The following is a 16,414-nucleotide window of genomic DNA, read 5'->3' as shown; positions in this document are numbered from 1 at the left end:
CAATAGTGGTGTGTATCCTAGCGGCCGGACTGGCTTAAGTGTTCTGTAACCACATGTTTTGTCTGGTCTATTTTGTAATCTAGTCTACAGTAGTGGGGTGTAAGCTAGCGGCCGGTCTGGCTTAAGTGTAACGACGTGTTTGGTCTGGTCTATTAGGTAATGCAGTAGTGGGGTGTAACCTAGCGGCCAGACTGGCTAAGTATTCCGTAACCACGTGTTTGGTGTGATTTATGTATGTGTATACAGTAGTGGGGTGTAACCTAGAGGTCGGTCTCGCCGTAGAGCGCGGTGGAGAAGGCCATGTAGTCGAGCGCGCCGGGCGGGGCGCCGGGCGCGCGGTACGGCGGCATGCGCGACACGCAGTACTCCGCCTGGTCGGGCGGCAGCTCGCGGCGGAGCTCCTCCGCGGTTATGAACGGCTACGGGATTAAAAAATAATAATTATATGGTTGTTTGTTTGGGGATTTTGGTGTTAGTTGTAGCTCTAATAAGCTCTGACATTAAAAATAAAGGTTATGAACGACTGAAGATTAAAAAATAATAATTATATGGTTGTTTGGCTGCGGATTTTGGTATTAGTTGTCTCTAATAGGTTCTGACATTAAAAATAAAGTACAAAAATCTTGATTTTTGGTGGGTAAGAACACAAAGTTATAATGTGGTTATAATTATTATTAAAGAAGGTGTTCCACACAGGCTCAATGTGTTGCAACTTGCACCATTATCAAAAGAGAAAATTTTTCATTGTTTTTAATTGCCTGAATGTAAGCAAAATAATAATTATATTTTCAAAGAGAGAAAAATTGCAGATACTAAGAGAAAGCCATTGTCAAAAATCTAGAAATTTTATATAGTTATTTTGAGTTTCATTAAATAGAAATAAGATTATTTCCATCAATTTTCTGTCTAAGTAATAAACTTAATATATAATAATTGGACCTTCTAGTCGGAAACTGACTACTCAATTTGAATGAAATTAAATATGTACACATAAAATTTTCGTTACCTTGTCACCAGCTAAGATCCTAAAGCTGTCGATGACCTGTTCAGCTGTGTCAGTGTCGGTGGATTCCCTCGTCATGAAGTCCAAGAACGCATCGAACGATACGTAGCCTAAGAAAATTATATATTTGGTAACTATTTCATATTTATTATTAAAGGAAATAACTGATTTCCTTTTAGATTGTCACTGTTACTTAATTGCGTGAAAAGAAAAATGTCAGTGTATATTTTATTAAATTTTATGAACTTTGCTATGAAACTATAACTTACCAGTGTTGTTGGGATCAACGACAGCGAGAATGCGTTGGAAGTCGAGTTCACCCTGTCTGTCCTTGCCAATACTGTAGCCGAGAGACACCAGGCATGATTTCAATTCCTCCGGTGCCAGTCGTCCTAAAGCATGAAAAATTATTATAAAATATAAAACATTGAAGTATCCATAGAAAAACAAAAATATTTGAAACAACTTGCAATGTAAGAAAAAAACGGGTCATCAAAAATTATAGCAAAATAAATATGTATTTATTTATTTATTTATCAGACGTTTACCAGACGATAACTATTTTATCAGACGCTTTAAAACAATACCTATGGTCCGGGAGCCAGCAGCAGATTTTATGACCAAGTTCCTCTCAAGCGGTAATTAGTAAAATGCATCAAAGTATAGTATTATGAAGCCTCGTGAACGTCAGCTGGAGCTCGGTTGGGGGGAAGAGCAGTTGTAGCCTCCCGTATCAGCTGACGGTTTTTCCACCAAGATACAGCCAGCTGACATATATATTTATCCACAGTTACATATAAGCTATCATCAGGTAAATTTTTGTTTGAGAGGAAATAACGGAAAATAAATTTTTCTTTAAATTTAACTTTCATGTTCGAGACACCAGCTGACGTATAATACACCATGTTGTAACCAGCTGACTATTTTTTTTCGTTGAGATATTGGGTTAGCTACAATTTGACAAATTTTTAGCTGAGAGGAAATGAATGAATGAATGTATTTTTTTTCCTATGTGCGTGGGAGGCTACAACCGCTCACCCCCCCAACCGAGCGCCAGCTGACGTTCACGAGGCTTTATAATACTATACTCTCATGCGTCTGACGAATTATCTCTTGAGAGGAAATAGTTAACCAAATTTGCACCTGGCTCCCTAACCACTATAATGATAGTTACAACAGACGTTAAATAGGTATTTAATCATACGTTCTAAAATCAACATTGTTCTTATTTTTAACCTTTTCTTTTTTAACTATCTCCAGAAACCAAAAATATTTGTTATACATTTCAATTTAACAGTCAATCGCTTCAAAAGAAAATTGATCAGACGTTAACTATTTTGCCAGATGCTTTAAAACATTTGTTCTGACATCGTAGTATATTCACCTGTGCGGTTCTTGTCGAAGTGGTTGAATGAGGCGCGGAACTCGGTGAGCTGTTCCTGCGTGATGCCCTTGGAGTCGCGCGTGAGGATCTGGTTCTCCACCTCGTTGATGGTGCGGTTGATGGACGTGAGGAGCTGCTCCCAGCCCACGCGGAGCGTCTCCATCGTGTATTGGGAGTACCTGAACGTAATTGTGTATTTAGTACATCGGAAGATTATAAAAAAAAGACGTGTGGCACTCGGGGACCTCCGCGGTAATGCTATTGCATGCTATGCCTTCAAGCCACACCTCCGTGCCCGTCGGAGTGGGGAGCGTGAGGTTTTTCGTTACGGAATTTCTGGATTCGGTCCCCGCGCTCAAGGCCCGCGATAGAAGCTATGCAATAGCTTAATAAAATATATAATTATTCGAAAATTTGGTTTGCTTGATATCATGTTTATTACAAGATTGTATTTTAATTTGCATTCAAGCATTTGTGATCAATATGCGAATTTATTCATATATTAATAAAACAATGGAATTCTATAGTTAACTTGGTTAATGATAGGAGAAAAAAGTGGCTCATTTTCCCCATTTAAATGTGGTTATGGTGGGGGTAGGCTATTGAAAAACCAACTTTTGTCTAAGAATTTTTGTAAATTATAAACATTACAAAATCTCCCATCTTTTTTGAAAAACATGAGGGTAGTTATAGAAATAGTAACTAACCTGTTTTCGAAGATCATGCCCTCTTGTACGGCTTGGTGGATGCGTTCCAACTCTTCGATGTGCGGCTTGTACGCGTACACGCCGGCTTCGTACTCCTTCAGCCGGTGTAATTGGTCTTCCAGTGAGCCCTGCGAAGTATTTTGTATGTTAGATATTGGACAACATATATTATCTCCACTATATAAAAATGTGCGTGTACATATATAGGAAATATAACAAGAATTTTTTGCAAGATATTTTTCTTTTATTTTTAAATGGTGAAGTTATATAACTGAATTATAATTGCTGATTTAATTTCGAAAGTAAATGTGTCAATACGAGTGAACACCTAGATACTAATTTATCAACAACCGTGAATAGTTGCAAACTGTAGGTATTTATAATTGTTGACGCCTTGTGTGCAAAATTATTAATTACACACACACGCAGGCTCGCGAGTGCTCATCGGCCGATCGCCCCCCCCGGCCCCGCGCGCCTGATCCCGCACTCTTAGCTCCACGGCTCGTGCGAACAGTCGACACACGCATTAATAATTACAATTTGTTTGTACTTGTCTGTACTATGTAAATTGCCGAGCACAAATATAAACCTTGAACTACCATTACGACTTATTATTTCATTATTTCACCGGCGACGAAGCCCTAAAGCCGCAACCAGCCTCTTCAATAATATACTAGCGGTCCGCCCCGGCTTCGCCCGTGGTACATATTTTCGTTTTCTCTACATAAAAACCATCCTCGTACTTCAAGGAATATAATAAAAAAAGAATTATCGAAATCGGTTCAGCCGTTCTCGAGTTATGCGCTTACCAACATATTTTGCGATTCATTTTTATATATAAGAAGAAGAAGAAGAAGAAGATGTATATGCAATTACAGAATACACATTTATATTCATATGATCTAAGATTTTGAAGTGAAAACTTCTTTAGCGGCGTTGAGAACTTTTTCTGTAATGGGTATAAAATCTTAAACTCGCGTCAGGACACGTGACCTGATCGAAAAAGCGTAAGACGGATGGATATCAAACATGCTCAACATTAATAATCAAGTTTTCACTTCTGCCGGCACTCCCGGAGTGCAACCCGTCTTTTTTCGTGTATGTATATAGGCGGATACGCCAGTTTAGATGCTTATAGTAGCTGACCTATGTGTTTGATATATGCATATAATATCGTTTGCTGTATACCTGCAGGCCCATGCCAATAGCGGTGACAGCGTCCATCTGCCGCTCGATCCAGGGCCCCACAGCGTTGGCCTTCTCCGCGAACTGGCGGCGAAGCGTCTCGTTGTTCTGCTGCTTGCGGAGTTCCGCCGCTAGCGTGCCGTCGCGCTGCGGCACTAGTTGCCGCACGTCGGACCACTTGCGGTTCAGCTCCTGGGTTATATAACATATGATGAGCATACTCAAGTTCTTGTTGTTAAGCTTGAGATAATATGATAAACATGATTTTTATATGAAATTGCTAATTATTTGATAGCTTGCTGTGCAGCATTAAAATTGCGACCATTCGTGGTTGAGCTGAACATATAGGATATTATGTACATTGCTCAATAATATGGACTAAAAAACTCCAGTTCATTTTAGGGAAAATATAGGAATCTATTGATCTTCTACCATTTTAACAATTTATTTAATTTTAGATTAGAAGTCAGTTTAATTGGCTAATAATAAAAAAGATAAAGATCTAAGTAATATTTAACCACAAAAATAGGATATTGATAATTTTTCATTATTGATCAAGATAGATCAAGAAGTATCAAATAACTTTTAACTTACGTGTGCGGTTAATGTAGTGTAGGGGTTCTCAAGTCCTCCAGGGATTTGGTGTTGCTTGACGATCGACTCCACTTGGTGTACAAGGTTGACTATCGCCTAGAAGCAAAATATTTTATGTAATTAATTTGCTGATGATGCAATTGTTTAATCGGTAACTATTACAAACGTTGTGATAATATCCTAAAACCAAATAAGATTGATGTTAAGCCAACCGGCATTTGACCAGCGTTTTCATTTATGGCCAATTTTTTTACAAGAAGTTAACATAGAAGAATAAATATAAAAATGTTGTGTGGTTTTATGAAACCACGGTAAAAGTGAAACTGTTCGAACGGTGCAGCCGCGATACACGCGACATGCGCTACACAGACCAAAAAGTTTGAGACGATGTAATAAAAGTTTCAATTAAAAAAAAAATGATGATGATGAAATGTCATCGAACCTGGTATTCCTTATCAGCCTCTCCGAGCGTGGCCTTGAAGCGAGCGTGCGCGTCCATGAGGCCGCTGATCTCCTCGATGGTGTGCACGATGAACATGTCCACCAGGTCCTCGCGGGTGCCGTCCAGCCTGACAAATTGAATAAATTTAAGATTATAATCAGATAAGGGGATATTGTTCTTCTAAAAGATTTTTGAATAAATATTTCGTTCTATACAATAATCAAACATAAAACGCACGACATATTATTGTATTTAATTCATTGAGATTCGCTATCTACTACTGAAAAGATGTTGTACATATTTATTTGATTTACAGTCTCATTTTTCATGTAGTGTGTTTTTAGTGTAAATTATACAATTTTGTATAGTGAAGTGTATTTTGTGTAACGTAATGTAGTTTTTTGTACCGTAGTATATTTAAGTGTAGCGTAGCGTAGCTTTGTGTAGCGTATCGTATTTTGTGTAGCGTTATGTAGTATTATGTAGCGAAGCATGAGTTTTTTGTAATGCAGAGTGGTAATGTAGTATAGTATCAGCTCACCAGTTGTTGAAGGGCGCGGCACGCTTGGCGAACTCGAGGTGCAGCAGGTCGATCTGCTCGAGCACGCGCTCGGCGTCGTCGAGCGCGGCGCGGCGCCGCTGCGTGAGCGCGCCGAGCCGGTCCCACTGCGAGCAGATGCGCTGGCAGCGCGCGTTCACTGCGCCCACCTCGTGGTACTCGAGCGTGCTGTACACATACAAAATATCATGTTATATGATAGTGTGGTTTGTATGGCAGGGATATGAATTTTTAGAAGAGGGTCAATGAACTGGGGCGCTACAGGCACGTACGTGCTCGTAAATTTAAGACAGTGAGGCGAGTGCACTAACTTTTTAAAAGATAATGAATTTGTTATAATATCTGATCAATAATTTGTCATTTTTCTCATGTTGAAAGTTCTCCAAATGTTATAATTCGTACACAAAATCGAAAATTAATAATACCTACATATACCTACATAAAATGATCATTATCCCAAATTAAAAATTATATTTCACAAGGTTATTCCCGTGTGAAATATGATTTTTAATTACGTGTTAAAATATAAATAAAAATCGTACTTTAGCTCCTGAGCGATAGCGGCGATCTGTTCGACGCGGTCCTGGTGCGCGGCGAGGTCGGACTCGAAGGCCTCGTGCTTCTTCTTGAGCGCCTTGATGTCGTATAACTTGCATTGGCGGAAGTCTTGCGATTGGAGCATTTCTTCCTTGCCTGGAATTTAGGTGGTGCATGAGAAAATCATAAAGATTAGTTTTTTAGCAGATAAAGTGGAATATAGCCATAATGTTTTTGGAATTACTTCATCCTGTCTAAACTTTTCGATATAGATTTAAATGAATATGGTATTAGTAATTTTTCTAACAATAATTTACTACTACTAATTTAGTAGTTCATAGCTCAATAATTTAGAATTATAGACGAATTACTTATTTATTATTTATTTATCTAGACCATATAAACTATATTTTTTTCAGATTTTAAGGTATCTAATTAAAATATTTATTGTTTTTGATATTTCCATATTGAAAATCAGCCAAAACAAAAACTTTATATTTTAAGCAGTTCCCAAACATACTATAAAGTTCGAACTTACCTCTGGTCCAATCCTCATGGATATCAGCCTTGTGCTTGAACTTCTGCGCCAGATATTCAAGACGCTCGAGACGCATCATCTCGCTGAGCAGCCATTCTTCGAACGCCTTCTCAGCGATTTCTAGACCTTTCCAGGCTCCGGCGATGTCCTGGATAAATTAGCAGTTAATTTAATCGAAAAATAAGTAGTTTGGTGTTTTAAAACAGAAATAATACTTTTTTTTTGTAGCTGGATTTTTGAAAAATAAAAATGGAAAATTCTGAAAAATGTCTAGATTTTCTTTACTTACAGAAACCATTTTGCCTTCAGTGGGCATATAGGCGGGCCTGTTGCTGAGGCGCAGTTTGGTTTGCAGCGTGTTGAAGTTGGTCTCCAGTTTTGCCTTCTGTTCTACGCGAGGTGGCTTGTGCTTACGCCTAAAATTAAGTAATAGGGAAATGTTTATTTGTATGTACATTGTACAATAAATGTAATATCTCAATTATTTTGACAAACATAACTTAATATGACTCCTTTTTTATCTATAATTACCTGTAAGTACGGTAGTCTTCCAGTTTCTTCTGGCAGCCAGCAAGCGAGTTGTCGGTCTGGCGGCTGTTCAACCACGGCATTGTGCGGCGGATCCATTCCAGTAACTGGAATTTGTATAAAATTTTATTAGGCGTTTTACAAAGTATCTAGAAATATCGATAAAATAAATGTTTTTGAGAATATAGATAGTACTTCGGCTAAACAAAAAAAAAAGTACGTGTGCGCCGAGTACACGTATCAGAAGTGAAACTGCTTTGGCAAGATCAAAGCTACCAAAATCGTCGCCTACTCCATGACGTGACGCTATTGCCGTGACGCTACCTTGAACTTTTAGTCTTAACACGCCTAAAGAAGTTTCATTTCAAAATGGATCAAAATGTTATTGATATATACCAACTGGAATATGATTAGGAATGTTGTATTTTGTACTTACGTCACTGGCAAGGCGCTCGTACTCCTCCATGAGGCGTTCGTTCTCCTGGTTAACTTTGAGAACTTTGCAGATGCGGTTCGCGGCCGTTTCAGCCTATAATATTGACAAGAACTCTATAAAATCACATTATAGCATTAATTAATGATATTAAAAATTATTATTTCCATTTATTAAATCACTAATTAACTCCTTTCAACACTTTTATTTGAATGTTCGTCATGAGACAGGACGTTTGTACAATGACTTTACAATGCCTCAAACAGACTGAAAAGTTTTGAATTACTCATACATTTAGGTTATAATTGAAAGTGCAAATGTACTAATTGTATAGTCATCACTAGTTACGATCGGTTGGAATCAAAAATTTGAGGAGACTTTTGTTTCCGTCATAACATCATAAACTAAGGACAAGATTTTATAGGTAAGACACATTGTTAAATATTCATACGTTTTGTCATTTGTGTACATTACGGTCTAAGTACGCTAATCAAGAAAGAAAGGAGTCATGAATGCCTAATTAAATTCAAATAGATAATATTTATTGGCTTTAAATGTTAAAAGTTCAAGCAATGGAGTGGATAATTAAATAAATAAAGGGGTTTATTGGGCCTCAAAAAATTAAATTATTGATATAAATTAACGTTAAAATAAAATCTCAAATATTTGCAATATAACTACATTTCTCTGCATAAAAAACGAACCTTTTGAGCGCCTGAGAAGCAATGGTAGTACGAAGATACGTATGTCATGACCGCCCGTTCGTCCGGCATCGCAGTGTTTTGCAGATCTAGTAAGCGGCAAGCGACACGGGTTAGTTACATGCTTATCAGTTATCATAAACGCCTATGTTTCAAAATAATGCGTATAAATCTGTTTTACAATAAAAATAAGCAGAAGCAGTGAGGTGATTGCATCGAGCGCAAATAGACTCGAGCGTTTCGAAAAAAAATAAAAATTTTAATAATATCTACAGTTAGTCGGCATCACAAAACTTAAAAACGATTAAAAATGTTTGTAGTAGGTATGTGACCTCACATTATTTTATTGTTGAAAGCAGATGTATACGCATTCACAAAAAACAATATTCTTTCTATTTTGAAAGCTTACTTGGAAAATACGTTAATAACAAAAAAGCTTATAATAGGGTTAAGTAAAAAACACAATAATAAAATAAACAACAATACTTTATACGCATCTTTTAGTTTGGCACGCAAGAGGGGATCATATTATTTTATAGTCAGTTTAATGTAGAGGAGAGTTGGAAGAAGCTATAAAAATAAAATACTTGAAACGAAAATTTATAAAGAGAATTTAAATTAGTATACTTAATATGTAGCCTATATTTTTAATCAACTATTTTTAAAGAAACTTTACGACATGGTTTAATGATTGCCTAACTACCCACATATGATAATCATTTAATCAACAGGTTCATCAATATAAAAGCAAATGTAAGCATACAATGATTAAAATTTCAGCATAATATTGTAACCTTATCTCTCCTCTACATATACACTCATATCATGCTATCAGTGACACACGCGTTAGGGTCCGATGCAAGGAGGCTCTATTGTACCTGCTGCGCGCCTTGGAAGGCGTGGTAGTAACATGACACATAGGTCATTATGGCGCGTTCGTCCGGCTTTGGGGTGTTTATAAGGTCTGCAATGTTTTTCACAGTTCATTATTTATCTGGACACTGAATCATTTACTCTGGATTTAAGTTCTTAGAAGTCCAATTTGATTAGATTTTAGACTTGCCGGTAGTGAAGACATAAACATGTATAACGTATCATCCAAAAATATACCGTCGTTACTGACGTCAAAGGTGGATTCACAGTTAAGTTGCGAAATGTTGGCATATATCGGTGTATGATGATTCATTTCTTTATTCTTACTTATAATTACGTTACCTACGTTGCAACACCTACATACATGATTATACAGAACGATTGCAAAAGAAATAAATATTTACTCTGTGAATATTGAAATATAAGCAATCCTGGAATTACTCCTATTGAATTGGAAGGTTGCATTTCTGTTCTAAAATTTGGGAACCTCTCTATATATTTTGCTACCAAAACTTACCATCTGGATCCAACATGCGTGGAATATCGAGATACTTCTCGGCGACATCGAAGGCGGTGTTCAAGTTCTCCAGCGGGTTGTCCTTGGAGAGCTTGCTGTAGTCGATCAGGTCAGGCCTGTGCCTGTGGATGAGGGCACAGAACGCGAGACCGTCCTTGAACGAAAGATGGAAGTTCTGCACGTTCACGTTCTTGTAGGGCGCTGTCTTACGTTGACACCACAATAGTAGACCCTCCTGTAAACGAAAATCAATGTGTGAGGATCTATGTTTAAATACAGGAATGCCAGTAAATTCAAATTCAATCAAGAAGAAAGCGAGGTTTTTTACCTTGGCGGTCATTTCTTCTACTGAGATGTCCTGGATGGCGAATCTCAAGATGATGGTCCAGATCATACCCAACGTCATTTTCAGGTTACCATCGACGATTTCTTCAGCACCGATGGACACTAGCTTCACGCCTGAAAATGAGAAGTATATATTGATAGATAGTTCAATTGAAAAAAAAAATCTTTCATCGTTTATCATCAACTTTAAGGCCGTGTACGCGGTCCGTGCGCTGTTTGGCTCAAATATGTGATTTTTCAAACCAGATTGTCCATCAACCACTTATCTTACAAACATATGAATTACTAATAATTTTAGGAAATTTTATTGTCTATGTAGTTAGTTAAGAGTTTTTTTCAATTAATACAGTATTTCTGAATACCATCAAGATAACTGAGCCGATGATTACTTGATTTCACTTTTAGTGTCAATTTCGAAGCTAAAAATATCTGAAATTGCTGACAGATCTAACACACAATTATTTTTAACTAACTGCAAAAATCCTTATTAAAATAGTTAGTTAAAAGATTTTTTTATTTTGGACTCCTAACGTACGAAATTAAGAACCCGGCGGAGGCCGCTCGCAACTCTGCCCACCATACACTAAAGTGCAGTAACAGCAAAATCACGATTTCGAGTAAAACGCATTTAAAGTTAAGAATTGATTTTAAAAAATCAACAGAATGATAAGCAAAAAAATTTGAATGCAGAAAGGTTGTAAAGGCATAGGTTCACACGTTAAAGCAATAAAAAAAAATATATCTTAATAACTGAATTTATTATGGCCATTTATTCTTTTTGGTGCCTATTACTGCATAGCCTTTTTTGTAAAAAATACCATTTTAAACTTAGTAAAATGCAGCAAAAAGCCCTATTACTGCGTTTGGATCAGTTATTTTGTCAAGAAACCCAACTAACATGCAGTAAGGTCAAAAAAATACTGCATTTTAGTTAGTTTTTTAAGAAAAAAGTGTTCAATTTACTAGTGCAGTAAGAAAAATAGCTAGTTCACAGTTGCAGTATTTAAAACATTAACTGCACTTTAGCTAGGAATAATCATATCTGTGTCATTATGCTATCCAAACTAATCTGCAGTAATGCTGTATTTTACTGCGTGTTAGTCAGTTTATAATGATAAAAGAATGTTAAGTATTCACAACTAAAATGCGACAAGCTTTGATTTTACTGCATTTTAGTTGGGAATTCGTGACAATAAATTGTATTTTCTTAATTTGCAGTAAAAATAGCTTGTATGGCGGTAAATTTTACTGCGTATTAATTTTTTTTTTAATTTTTTTCCAGAAATATAAAACTATCTAAAGAACTGTAAAATTATATTGCTTACTGCATTTTAGTTATGAAACCTTAAAATTTAATCTGCAGTATAATTTATACTGTATTTTAGTTGGGAAATCACGCCAAATTGTTAATTTTTTTCGTTTGCAGTAAGTGAAAACTGTTAAATAAAAACCATTCTTATAGTCTTAGAAATAAGTAAGTTAATTCAATAGAAAGCTTAAGAAACCCGCTTTCAGAATCACTAATAAAACGAAAAATCACAAAAGGGCTGTTACTGCTCTTTAGTCTCTGGTGGGCAGAACTGCAATTCGAAGCGAAGTCAAAATACGCTCGAATATTGTTGTCTCTGTTGCACAATTCCCGCCGGCCCCACGCTTGAATGCGACAGCACGACGACCGATGAAAATTTGTGATTAATTTGAATGTGTGCCGTAATACCAAAAATGATGAATGAAAACTCGATGCTTTTCCAATTTTTTTTGCATATTGTGTAACTTAACAATATAAGCCATGTTTCGAATTACATTATATTAAGAATATTGCCGTTTTTAATACAGAATTGATGAGTAGAAAACATATCATTTAAACTTTAAAAATGTGAGAAATACAAATTGTTTACAATTCGTTGTATTTAAGTATTTTGCAATAAAAATCATTTGGGAACCTAGATAAATACTGTCTTATTCCGAATAACAGCACAATAAAGTGGAAATATGCTCAAACTGAAAATGATTTTGGTATTACGTTTGTATGGAAAAATTGTCGTCCGCCGGCCCCTTAAAATCCGAACAATGTGAATTTTTTTAGAAATTATAGTCGACAAAATGATTATTTTCACCAAGATATTTGACTTTATTGAATATAATTTATACATATTGCAATAAAAGAATGTCTTACTTATAAGATAAAATTTAAAAAATCAACTAAGGTACCTCTATTATTTTTCTACAATTTTTTTTAAAGTACTATAAAACACTGCGCGCGACCCGATTAAAATCAGTCGGCAGCGAGCCTTTCCAGAGAGAGGACATGTTGCTCGGCGCTCTCCTGTGGACCTATGCTGTTCATAGTAAAAGGATAGCGCAAGCCGCGATCTATCGTAATAGATCGCGGAGTTTTTGACTTGCGTTAAATAGAATATGCGCTCTTAATATTAAAAACTTAATAAACACGCCTTTCTAAAGATCCGGTATAGCGGTAGTCTGTTCACCTACAATATTGCTAACTTCCTGCAAAGTGCAAGAGGAAAGCCCCAAGCAATAAGCATGATGTCAGTCGTGACGAATTTATTCAAATTATCTGGTGACAAAATCAATGCCAATGATTATGTTAATGATTTTGCAAGTACTTTCTTTTATTTCAATTGAGTCATAGTGGATGTTTGTGGTTTATTAACAAGCTTTCCGCTCATGGCCTGTTTTGTCTAAAGCTTAACAAATTATGAACTAAGATCTTACATTTGAATCGCTCTATTTAATTAAAAAAATCAAACAACATCTGTTGAATCCGTATAGACAGACAGACGGGGTAAAGCGACTTTGTTTCATTCAAACATACCTTTTGAAGCAATGAAGTCCAGCGCCTTATTGACGTTGGCGATCTTGTGGAAGCGCATCTTGCCACGGTCGGGTTTGGGCAGGGTTTCTCCGGAGATGACCTCCAGCAGTAACATGAGCTTCAGCCCATTGCGGAAGTCCTCGTCGATGTTCTCGATACCGGTACCGGCTTTACGCAAGTGGCTGTTACACCAGGCTGTGAAAGTCTGGAAACAATATGAGCAATTTAAAGAAACTATTTTTATAAGTAAGGTATGGTTAATTGATTATTGTAGTGTACCTATGACTCGTTTGTGTATGTGTACGATTCGCATGTTGCTCTATAATTTTTTAAGTTCTTGTCTTTGTAATTATTTTTAATTTGAAACGCGAAACCAATTATAATCGATAAAAACGTTCAACATAGGCCATCAACCCGCATACATTTTGCATTTTTTTCTACCAGCGATAAGATACGTAAATTACGTCAAATATATTCACCAAAGAATTCAAAAATAGTCCTTTCATTTAACATCATGGGATTTACCTCAATCCCTTTGAAAAGGGAATACCACGTGTACGTTAATCAATACTGCAACTGCAACAGGCGGGGACGGAGCGAGGGTGCGACCCTTCGCCAAATTTGCAGACGGTTAATGCTTTCACAGCTTTAAACTTATATTGAGTGTATTTGCTGTCTTTGATTGTATTATTCCTTTGAATATATAGATGATTCATGGTATTCGTTTGCTACAAATTTGATGCTAATATATGACCAATTTATTGATTGGTTCATTTGTAGGAATAATATTATGTCTGCTGTGTGAGTGGAAAATTTTAACTGTTTACATATTATTTACTCATAGTTAAACATTATAAATATATTGATTTTGTGTTTGATTGAAATAAAACCACGGGTGCTCACTTCTCTATTTCTTACAAACAACCAATAATCTACAACCTTGTTATGTATAATTAAAATCACGTAAAAGTATAATAAACGCGACGCTAAATAATAATATATTAGCAGCGAGTGTAAAAGTAACAATTACCAGGTGTATCGTGATAATTTTTAGTGCTCATAAAATTGTTTTCGTGTTATAAAACTTGTGGGACCCACGAACCGTGTATATGAGCGATAAAATAAATCATTGGTCACGTAAGCGCAATATTTATACAACGTATGATTCATTGCACGTATTTAGTAAGGATAATCATATAATTTGTATCGACAAGAAGAATGGACGCAACATAATTTATTGTGAGTTAGTATTTTCTTTCAGGACCTACTTGTTGGTCAAAATACGAGGTTTGTGCAGGCTTAATATAACTTCTAGTCTGAACTTATTTGGATATTCGGTACCTATCGTTAAAATTGTGAAAAATTTTAGAAATTAGGTACATAGGCTAGCTTAAATTGCAATCGTTTTGTATGAATAACTTTTGGAGGAGCATGTTATAATATAATTTATCTAGATATATAATGCAGATTAGAAATATACTAAAATATTTTTATATAATGTTAATTTATTGGGTGCTAGGTATAAATTGGAGTTTCGTTTTAAAATGGTTGCTTCAGTTTTAAAATCCAACACCAAATTATCGCTCTTGATAAAGAACTTACAAAGCTAATGCCGAGATCACGTAGCTGACCCATTCGCTATTGAGCAACAATGAAAGTTGCAATATGGATTGTAAATAGTCCACAAATGAGCAATTGTATCGCTAATGCAGATCAATATAATATCAAGTACAAGAGAGAGCTCGTTCACATCACGATCGTTACCTTCGAGATTAATCTTAAAGATGTTAGCCGTAAATCTAATATAGATTAAGCATTCTTGGTACATGATAATATTTTCTTCATTGATTTATATTGGTCTAACGCCATGTAAAATTGGATTTGTATAAACATTCTATAAATTAAAGCGCTGTACCAAAATATTAAGGATCCTTATTCTGAACAGTTTCCTAAAATTCATATGTAGTTATTTTAAAATTGTATTTCTATATTTTATGTCTGTTAGTACGGTTCATAGTACCTAAGTATATAACTAAACGCAGGTCAATAGAGCAAATTCCTAAGTTTTGGATCTGAATATATTGTGCCAAATAATATTGCATCGATCTTACTTTGACATAACAAAGTAAAGTCGATAACTTTGAACGTGAGAAATTGCAAAATAATTAAAAATAAAATATGTTGAACAATAACAAACATCTCAAAAGTATGCAAACATGTTCGAGTTTATTCGTAGAGAAATGTAGGCTATCGACAACCATAAACATATCTTAGAAAGAAAATTTACATATTCATGTCACCTGTTCCAATTACAATAAATAAAAAACCAGTTTTGTAGAAGAAATAATGCCCTTCTTAAAAAAGCAAATAAACCAGAAACTATAAGAATGTATCGAAAGTCACTGCTCGAAAAGAAAAGAACACATGTATATTTAGAACAGTTAGAAGATTTTGCATAAATATGTAGGAACCTAAAGCGTAAAGTGAGTGTATTAATATTTATAAAGCAATTAAATTTAAAGCGTATGTGCGTTATCAAAATTATTATTCTTGTAGCTTTTTGTGTAAGCTAGGAAGAAGTTTAAATTGAAAGTTCTATTTATTATGATATGTATTTATATAATCAAGTTTGGATTTAAATTGTAATAGAGGAATAAGGGGTCACGCGTTCAAATAAATCAATTTATTACTTTGTAGAGGGAGGTGTTAACACGTAAAACAGCTGCGACAAACAGCTATCGAATGTCGCACAGCAAACAATCTTGGCTAGTCCAATGATACTAATTACACATGAGTAATGTTCGAAGGTGACATTGTTTGACGACCGTCAGTCCTGGGATATCTGAATTTCAGCTGGACAGCCTGTTTGTTGTGGCTTAAAAATAGTTAAGAGATCAAGTTTTGTAAACAGACACGTGCTAACCGGCTTAATTGCGACGGGCAGCTGCTAAACAGGTGATGGAAGTAGGTAAGGCTAGTCTTGCTTTTGTAATACGAGTTCGCTTTGCAAACGCCACTCCTTGGGTTCCGGTCGCGCCAAGGTCGATACGATAGCTATAGAATACTTTTCATTCATTTGCTGCGCATTTTCGCAGCGTAGGGGACAATTATGAAAGAACGTGAGTACAATTGACGGTGCTGGAATAATTGATACAATTGCAGTGTCTTGGGATTCATTGTTATTGCCACCGGAACACGTTGCAATTAACGTGATCGTATTTATTTTTGTACA

The 16,414-nt window shown here is 35.8% G+C and overlaps 1 protein-coding gene across 2 annotated transcripts in view; it reads right to left on the bottom strand.

The window, feature by feature from the left end:
* Positions 1–16,414, bottom strand: part of Actn (alpha actinin) — a 59,599-nt gene that overhangs the window by 21,347 nt on the left and 21,838 nt on the right. Inside the window, exons 2-19 of one of the 2 annotated variants that reach the window (XM_089697231.1) lie at positions 13,183–13,387; positions 10,330–10,460; positions 10,002–10,236; positions 9,490–9,575; positions 7,914–8,006; positions 7,481–7,584; positions 7,239–7,365; positions 6,950–7,097; positions 6,417–6,567; positions 5,857–6,042; positions 5,316–5,442; positions 4,874–4,969; positions 4,283–4,471; positions 3,095–3,222; positions 2,388–2,566; positions 1,273–1,395; positions 1,007–1,113; positions 261–419 (exon numbers count right to left, since the gene is read on the bottom strand). In XM_089697231.1, the coding sequence (XP_089553357.1) occupies positions 261–419; positions 1,007–1,113; positions 1,273–1,395; positions 2,388–2,566; positions 3,095–3,222; positions 4,283–4,471; positions 4,874–4,969; positions 5,316–5,442; positions 5,857–6,042; positions 6,417–6,567; positions 6,950–7,097; positions 7,239–7,365; positions 7,481–7,584; positions 7,914–8,006; positions 9,490–9,575; positions 10,002–10,236; positions 10,330–10,460; positions 13,183–13,387 (2,574 nt within the window). Of the gene's footprint in view, positions 1–260; positions 420–1,006; positions 1,114–1,272; positions 1,396–2,387; positions 2,567–3,094; positions 3,223–4,282; positions 4,472–4,873; positions 4,970–5,315; positions 5,443–5,856; positions 6,043–6,416; positions 6,568–6,949; positions 7,098–7,238; positions 7,366–7,480; positions 7,585–7,913; positions 8,007–8,614; positions 8,701–9,489; positions 9,576–10,001; positions 10,237–10,329; positions 10,461–13,182; positions 13,388–16,414 lie in introns of both variants that reach the window. The other variant, XM_089697230.1, reaches the window with a different exon arrangement.

Source organism: Colias philodice, chromosome 7 (assembly GCF_061535455.1).
Source record: "Colias philodice isolate Cphi_HAF_F1 chromosome 7, ilColPhil1 Martin Lab GWU primary, whole genome shotgun sequence".
In the NCBI taxonomy this organism is placed as follows: Eukaryota; Metazoa; Arthropoda; class Insecta; order Lepidoptera; family Pieridae; genus Colias; species Colias philodice.
This window is presented reverse-complemented; position numbering and strand designations above follow the sequence as displayed.